This window comes from Orbicella franksi, chromosome 9 (assembly GCF_964199315.1).
Source record: "Orbicella franksi chromosome 9, jaOrbFran1.1, whole genome shotgun sequence".
In the NCBI taxonomy this organism is placed as follows: domain Eukaryota; kingdom Metazoa; phylum Cnidaria; class Anthozoa; order Scleractinia; family Merulinidae; genus Orbicella; species Orbicella franksi.
The window spans coordinates 22,246,794-22,255,858 of NC_138153.1; the positions used below are offsets into that span (position 1 = coordinate 22,246,794).

The 9,065-nt window shown below is 38.0% G+C and overlaps 1 protein-coding gene across 2 annotated transcripts; it reads left to right on the forward strand.

Moving 5' to 3' along the window:
* Positions 1-588: 588 nt before the first annotated feature.
* LOC145497910 (uncharacterized) lies at positions 589-8,817 on the forward strand. Of its 2 annotated transcripts, none has more exons than XM_081477784.1 (2): positions 589-2,357; positions 2,548-8,817. In XM_081477784.1, exons 1-2 carry the CDS (start codon positions 2,019-2,021, stop codon positions 4,468-4,470), a joined length of 2,262 nt encoding a protein of 753 aa, XP_081333910.1. In that variant the 5' UTR covers positions 589-2,018; the 3' UTR covers positions 4,471-8,817. The 2 variants fall into 2 exon arrangements, with proteins under 2 accessions (XP_081333910.1, XP_081333911.1); XM_081477785.1 differs by having other exon boundaries at positions 590-2,357; positions 2,551-8,817.
* Positions 8,818-9,065: the final 248 nt, after the last annotated feature.

Consider the following 9,065-nt stretch of genomic DNA (forward strand, 5'->3'; position numbering starts at 1 on the left):
TCTTCTCCACTTTTCCAAAAAGTTTGTATGATACTCTCGATGTGCGCATATTTCGCGACACTTAAATTCCGCGATTTTGCGAAATTTTGTGTTTTGAATCACTTGAACTTCGCGTTTTCCTTGTAGTTCCTTGGCAATGTTACCTAAATATGTCCTTGAATTTAGTAAACCGACTTCATCAAAGGTACAATACCGTCAAAATTAACAAAAACGCAACGGCGGGACTGTGTGTTAACAGTAACATAATCTGAGTCACTTAAATTTCGCGTCATGTTATGTTCGCGACACTTATTGTTCGCGTCACTTTACAATTTGGCGATTTTTTTTTTAAATCGTGATATTCGCGAAATTAATGTATCGCGAAAATTTCATGTAATAAGGTAGTGACTAGTTTGGATTTGAAATTCGATCAAAAATTGAAAACTTTATTTATTGCGATTTACTAATGACTACTACAAAGAATAAAAAAAGCCATATGGACGATCTGTAAAGGAGTCAAAACCCCATATAAAAACAGACCATCAAAAGGGGACAAAATAAATAAATAGAAATAAATAAAAGAAATAAAGTTTTAAAAATAAAATAAAATTCCCCCCCCCCCCCCATCTTTCTCTGCTTTTCCTTTAAAAAGATACACTGGTATCCTTTTACTGTCGTTCTAGAGTTTCTGTACGCAGTACATGACATACATGTGTAAGCGATTTTGTTTTCAGCCCTCTTCGAAAGAGACACTATGTAAGTGTCATACGCTGTTCTTTAGAATATCGTATGACACTTACATAGTCTTAATCGATTTTAGTTTCACCCGCCGTTTTTATCTTCTTGGTACATGTGTTATATAGTTATTTTAACAAATTCAATGATGTATCTTAGTTTAGTTTTAGTTTTAGTAAGTTAGCCCATTTTAATGATAAAATATAATGTCACATCAAATACGGAATTATGCTGGGCCGTTATTATGCCGCAAGAAAAAAAATTTACCTTCCTCCCCCCGCCCCCGCCACGAAACAAACATAATTTTCTTAATACTATTGGTAACACAAAAGCGCAAGCAATTTAAAAGACAATCAAATTGAGATAACGACAGATGACTTGTCGAACAAGCAAGATTTTGAAATTACAGTTCCTAAATGAGTTACCAGTTGCTGAGTATGAACAGCATCAAGCAGTTGGCAGAGGGGGGGCCCCTGGCACTTGTAAATTTTGTAGAGAGTTTTTGAGTTTGTAGAGAGCTCTAGAAATGTCTGGAGGAGTTTGTATATGGATTTGAAATTCGCACTAGAGACGAGACACTCGCCTTTAGTATGCGTGTTAAAAACACTAAAAGGTTAAACCAAAATTGCTCAAATGGCATACAGTAGAGCTAGAACGATGAGAAAAGGATACCAGGTAAGGCTTTAATGACTTTATTTTCGCTTTGTAAGGGAAAAGCGGAGATTGTATTCAGAGTATTTAACTATATATCACCATACGAACTCACATATAGAGCTCCATATTAACTCGACGAATAAAAACAGCCAATCAAATATCAACTGCATGACAAGGATGCTGCGAATATATCTAGAGAAGCCAGAAGTTCACTTTTGATGTTATTTTGGTTGTCAGCGGGCAATCAGAATGTCTTATTCGTAATATCCTTCGGCAGAATATGAAGAGTGAAAAAGGCATAAAGGAGACCTGCTTGAATTGGATCAACTCCTTTGCTTTTCTCTCCTCCACCAACACTAGTTTCAAACACGGTGCAGTGTTGACGGTAAATGATGACAGACGACGAGTCTTTTTTGAGAAACCCTTGTGACGTCACGACCTCTGCTGGAGGATTGCTGTCATCGGAAGAACATGGCTGACTGTCGGCGAGTGTTCTTGGAATGCTCTGGTGAACAAGTTTTCACGCACAGAGAATCCTTCATTTGGTTGAAGTGATCTTTGGAAATACGAAAGCGCTCGGCAGAAGCCATATCGGCGTTTCGATCTGTTCCATGGCATGAAGTTTAGGGAATAAATTAAATTCTACAAAGATGAACGAAACAGGCTCTCGACCTGGTACTGGAATGACTTCACCACGACATCCTACGCACCAAGCTGTAATGGATAGATTACGCCAACGTTTCAGCCAGTACAGAAAGCATCATTATGATTGCCAGAATAAATATGCGCAGTCGCTGCCAGCTGTCCAGGACTTGGAGAGACAAGAGGCATCGAATTTGCACAAGCGTGCTCTAGAATGCCGCAATAGAATGATGAATATGAACGGGAAGGCATCAAAACAAAATGACGGCGAAGGCAAAGTAGAACAGCAACAGCAAACGCCAAATGGGCTCGAAAAGTCGACGAACGCTATTTTCCAGATACGCGAGGTATGCTTTCTTTGTTGCACGATAGGATTTTTTTTGTGTAGAATCGATTTCAACGGACGTTTTGATCGACGTTTATTATAGTCTGTTGTTAACGGTACCCAATTGTTTAGTTTATGCACAGGCGGTTTCGCGTAAAACACGTGTGACTTTCCATATCTTGAACTGACTTATTTTTCTCTCGTCTTGCCAGCAGCAAATCTTATTGAAAAAGAGGAAACACGAGCAGAATATGAACAGTGCACAGAATTCGTACGTACCATCGAATGACGACAACCTTGGAGGGGAGTGTGCCAAGTTTCAGAGACAAGACGGTGGTTTACTTCTACAGACTCAATCAGCAGAAGGTCCCAACGCAGTCGTTTCGGTTAATCAGCCGCATCAGGTCGATCATACCTCAACGCAAGTGCATCAGTCTCCTTTTCACTTGGGTAATAATTCGTTCGTCCACGATGGTTCGAGAAATGCATCCAGAATACCGACCACAATCGGCTCAGAGACTTACGCCAGTAGAGGTCAGGGATTGTCATCCTCTTCGTTGGCAACTCCAGATTTTAAACAGGAGAAAGCTGTAATTGGTTCGTGCGATGAACCCACACATTCTAATAATGGTTCAGGGGCTGTGGTCAACGGATTACCAGCAGGTGAAGAGTACATTCGACAAGAGCTCATCCATTTTGAAAACGTTATCAAACGCTTTAACGAGGATAGTGCACCTGCGACTCCACAGCCAATTTATCATCAAACCGCTACTGAAAGAGCTTCTATGCCTAGTGTTGACGATAATAGAAATCAGGTGCCAGTAACTCAACAGGGAAGTCACCATCCACAATCTCTTCAGCTGAAAGAGATTGCCCGAAAGTCACAACTTGCTCATGCTCAGCAAGTTATGCCATTCATGGACAGCCAAGATAGACCAAACCCACAATATCAACGACAGCATACAACGCAGTATACCTTAGGCCCAGCAGGCCAGGAGTCCCCCAGCATACAACATCCTTACTCAACTGGCAAGTATCCTGAAGGTATGTCAGTGATTTCAAATGACCAACAACAAATACTGCAAGACCAAAACCACCATAGGCAATTTGAATCTTTGCAGTATCAAAGGGTTCTCTCATCACAGTCACAGTTGATGCAGCAACAGCAGCGACACCACCAACAAAAACAACAACCACCTTTTTATGGCTTTTCTCAGGAAAGTTTGCCATCTTCAAAACTAACCCACATGCCATCACAACTTCAACAGCTATATTCTCAGAGATTTCCAAGTCAGCCTGTTCTGCCTACATCACAGGGAACAGGATTAGTTAGACCACTACCTTCACATGATTTAGCAAGGTACCCAATGCCTAGGTCACAAGCACAATATCAGCGTCAAAGCTCAATGCCGCCTTTACAGGGTCAAGCATTCCAAAACTCTGATTCACCATACCAACAGCAAGGAGGTGGCTTCCAAGGAGACATGCCTGGCTTTGCAAATGCTGTAGACCTAACAAGTACTTACCATTATCAAAGGCGAAACTCTTTTCCAATTTATTACCGTAGTAATAACCAACCTTTAGAAAATTTTGCACGTGGTATGCAACACAATTTGGGATCTAGTCAAGCCAGTCTTCTGAGAGGCGTTTTGCAAAATCCTTCCCAAAATACTCAAGGTGACAGAGACACCTTCTTAACTAATCCTAACATGATTTTGCCTTCTTCTACTACTATGCAAACAGCACCTCTTTTAACTGGAAGGCCCCCGTCAGCAAATGGTGATTTAAACTCTGGTGTTGCAAGGTCACAGAGTTCCTCCATTGTGTATAGAGGCAATGTTCCTCACCAGCAACAGTCTATATCGGTTTTGCCACATGGAGATGAATTTCAAACTTCAAATAGTACAAGAAAGGTGACTTCTGAGAGCAGTTATTCTGTTTCAAGTGGAACATCTGTCCCAGCAGCAAGCAGTGAGACACATTTTGGTGCACATTCACCACTCAGTGCACTGGATAAAGCACCCTCATTTACCTCTCTTCTGGAGCAGTCTGCTATTAATCAAGGGAATTTAGAAACCACATACACTGGATCAATACCTAACTTGGATTTGCTTGGAGAGCTTTTAGGTCAGTGATGGTAAAAGCAGCGATTTGCTGTGAAGATCTGTGCTTGTTATTGCTTGTATTATGTCCCAGACACGTTAGCAATAGGTTATTTTAGTTTCACTCTGTCATGAGACATTTTAAACGCCAATCAAAAGTCTTGTTGGGGTTTTACATACACTTCCATATTTGCATTGAGAGAATTTTTTTTAAATCAGATTTGCACTTATTTAATCTGTACATCTTTACTGTGCTATTTAACCAGGGTAGGAAAAAGCCCAGGTCTGATTGCCCGGGCCAAGTGAATTAAATGCTCTTGGGCAAGTGAAAATGGAAGTTTGATGGTCCAGTGGGCAAGTGAAATTAGCCTCAGTAATCTTGTTAGTGATAATTTCAATCAACTTATGATTGCAACATGAACAAAACAGTGAGTTGAAAGCATGGATAAATTTAAAATCCAAGTATACTGTGCTCGCGTTTGTTGCACGCCTTTGGGCAAGTAATATTTTAGTGAGGGCAACTGAAAACTGAAATGTACCAGCCCACTGGGCAAGTGGGTTTCAAAATTTTTTCCTGTCCTGGACTAACTCATGTCCAAAAAAAAAAGGACATGAAATCATGCATGGAGCACAAATACTTAGGTAGAACATGCAAGCAAGTAAAGCATTGGTACCAGATACATAATCTTTACCTGCAGTTTACTCTTTTAAATATTAGGTGATCCTTTTTTAGCTCACTCCTTTTACTGTTGCTCTTAATTTTAGGGGAAATAATCTAAATCAGAGAAATTTTGGTTATTTCATGTTGCAATCCAATTTTTCTACAAATTCAGGCATGTACTACGTAGAAGAAATACCTAGAAGTATTCTTCTGTAGGGCTAAATCTTCCTAAAAGAATGATATAAGTGGGAAAATGTTGGTCAATGGGCCTGTTTGTGGTGCAATGACTACATCCACCTTATCTTATCTCTATTCCAATATTGCTGTGCAACATCACGTTACACAAAGCTTCTACAGTGCAGTCTTCAAACTTTTTGTTTATGTAATAGGACTACATGCTGTCCAATTTGGAAATAATTGGATGAGAAAAATTCCTCTGACTGCCAAATTGGACTAGGCCTACAACCTCGTCTAATTTGGCAGTCCTAACTGATGTGGCATTGACGCAAGCAAAAGGCATGACACTAAAATTCTGACCTTGTTGCAGTGAGTATTGTGATCTGACAAAGTGACAAAGTTCTAAATCTGTTTTTTTGTTGATCCAAGCAACTTTAGTTGGATTTTGTTTGCATTCTGCGATCTAATCTGCCAGTTTTGTTTAAGTGACCCCACTTACTGAGAGTACACTGTAAGCACAAATTTTCAGGGGTTTTTTGCACACTGTTTATAAAAGATGTCTTGTAATATCCTTATAAGTATGTGACGTTGAAAAGATAGTGTTCAAAATACAAATTTATTTATTTATTAATGAATGAATGATTGATAGATAGATAGATTGATTGATTGATTGATTGATTGATTGATTGATTGATTGATTGATTGATTGATTGACTGAAGGAAGGAAGGTTTGTATAGGGTGCTCATTTACATGCACTATTCAAAGATGTGCTCAGTGACCAATGTGATAACTTATTTACTTTCAAGTTGGTCACCGTCTTATACAAGGTTGCTTGTTGGCTCTTGTAGTATGTATTGTTGCATTAATTCAATTATTAGCAAAAACAATGTCTCATACAATTAGCCAAGTCAAAAATCTACATATAGTGTTGCTAGAGAACTGGAAGTAATGAAAGAAAAGATTCAAGGTGAAATAGAAAAAACTGTGAGATGTATGGAAATTAATGAATCACAAGTAACCACATAAGAGCAAATTATAAGATATGAAAGCATAAGGTAGCAAAATTTATTTAACACGATCCAGTTCTGGTTCTTTTTTGCATAGTAGGTGTATAGTGCTTCCTTTCATAACTGATATTGACAGTGGCAGACAGCAATACTATATCAATGATGTCTTCTGCACTTCTAAACTATGGGAAAATAGAGTAAGCCACCCTAAGTGAAATTTGTTTCCTCAACATCATTAAGTCATTCACTCTCAACCTTCCTACAAGTTGGAGTCAAAACAAAGAGATAAGTTAGGAATTAAACAGTCCTTGGGATTAAGAGTCAACAAATCAAACTAAATATTTAACAAATTATTAACTACTCAAATGCAATTTTTTATAATCTACAACTACAGAATATAGCAGCTGTTTGCTTGCCATTGCATCTGGGTGTGAATTATTTTTCTATCAATGTAGAGCTGGAAATTATAGAAGCATGGTTCTCCTAAGTTGGGATTTTTTTTTTTGAAAAGCTGAATAAATTCAGACTACAAAAGCTGAGGAAGGACTTCTGAGTTCTGACTTCCAACTTCTGAGTTCTGATTTGCAAGTTCTGAGTTCCAGCTTCTGACCTCTAAGTTCTGACTTCAGAGTTCTGACTTCCGACTTTAAAATTTAAAGGACTAATTTTCCATATGCAACTTAATTCCCTGGAAATCAAGTCAAACTTAACCAAATCAGTGTCATATTAACTCTTGTTCTTAGGGCATCGTAGCTAGATTAAGAACCCGTTGAAGCCAGTAATAAACAATCAGGAACTTGGACAATTCTTTTAATATCAAGATCTCCAATTTATTGTTTACCAAAATCCTGATTCCTATACCCTCAGTACACTGCTTGAAAAGCATACCCTTGACAGGAACACATACTTAAGCCCATTTATGTCATTTCCCTTCCAAGGTTTGCCAAGTTGGAAGAATGATAAATGAGAAATATGAATGAAATATTGTCTTCATTCATTTGTGAACATGTCGCTGAATTGAAAACAGTAAGATGGCCATTCACTTAACTGCATATTGCCGTGCATTCATTACTGCTGTGCAAGTGCTGGTGTCCTGTTGTATTTTCCTTTTTTCGCTTTCGGACAAAGAATTCTATATTCTAAACCAAGTAGAAGGTAGTTTTTGTATGTCCTATAAAAAATGCAATTGTAAGGTCTAGAAAAGCTGATGAATGCACTTTTCTAACAGCTTGTACATCCACTAGGAGCTCTTTAGACACCTATGTGCATTATTTTTGTACTCATAAAAAATTGGACGAGTTTAATGACATTCACCCCAAAATGATCTTATATACAGATTTTTCTAAACACTTGCCACACAACAGGGTAAAGATCAACTTTTGCCAAAAAGGCAATAAGAATGGGGGGGTCACTGGGCTCATTTTCAAGATAAGGTACATTCAATGAAGAAAAATGTGTTTATAAAAGTTTTGATCATGTTAAGATGATCTTAGCTTACAACTGTTAGCAATAAAAGAAGCTTAGTGAAATTTAGATCAGGTAACCATACTCAAGTCAATACAGCTAAGTATATTAAGTGAAATTTGTAGCTGATGTCCTTCCTTCAGGTATAATAGACCTTGAAAAAGAAGGCATATTAGTCTTGCCCATTCACACTTGAAGAAAACTTTGGTAGTAATAGAGCAGAAATGGCGAAAAACTTGCAACTTTGCACATACTGATTCTTTTGTTTTTTGTTAACATGGGAAAATCATTAAGGGAAATGATCTATGAAAAGAAAGGAGGGGGCCACTGACCATTTAAGAGAGTAAACTGCAGGTGAAGTTAATGCCACTGGTACCAAGCCCTATACGTGCATGCACGTTAGATGTATGACATGACATGACGTTTGCAACAAGAATTTCGTGCACAGTAAGGATTCACAGAAGCATTAGGCGTATAAATGTCCTTAAACAAATGACCACGACAGTGTTTGAATATATGATCTTAATTAGCATAGATTTTTACAATTTTTCTCCTTAGTTTTAGGTTTCATTAAGAATTTATATTAAACATGAATATCACAATTGTGTTTGACTAGATTTCCAAACACCTTGAAGTTCATCAAAAATAAAGACTCCGCTATTTGTCACATTTTCAACTCTCTTCTTGCTGTTTGGAAATGTGGTCAAACACAGTTTAACGTGTTTCATATCATATTACATGGAAAACCATCCTCTACTTGGTAAATGGACTATAGACTGAAGTGATGCCATAGAAATAATGTTCAAAATGCAGGTGGAACCCCAAACTGCAGGCAAGTGGACATTTTCAGGGGTTTCATTGACGTTTTCACCTGGGTGGCAACTGGTTTTCACAGGCGGCAAAAGTATTAGAACTGAACGTCTTCAGAAGAAAAACTTTCCACTAGACGGTCAAACCAGGTGGGAAAAATTGTCCTTGCACACTGTCAGTGCCTAGTGAAACTCCTGCATTTTATGGCTTATTTTTTAACTGTATGAGTGGACCATGGTAAATGTGGTTGATTTGTTGTTGTTTTTTTTTTACAGTAACAAAAAAAAAAAATCAGTACAAAACCACATATTTTCATGAGGTCGCATGAGGTAATATTTCAATTTGTGAAGTGGATGAATTCTTTGTGACATTTCACAACTTGTCAATTTGCATTTTATGGAAAAGTCATGCTAATTTTTCAAGTTTTTCAAAATTTCCATTTTACTGTGTCAGTTGTAAGTATGGTCCACACTCTCATCAACCATAGCTTCAAATCAGTGAACACACA

Excerpts from the sequence above, each read along its gene's own strand:
- LOC145497910 (XM_081477784.1), top strand. The coding sequence starts at position 2,019 with ATGAACGAAACAGGCTCTCGACCTGGTACTGGAATGACTTCACCACGA. Across the intron at positions 2,358-2,547 it reads CTATTTTCCAGATACGCGAG|CAGCAAATCTTATTGAAAAA; the intron begins GTATGCTTTCTT and ends TCGTCTTGCCAG.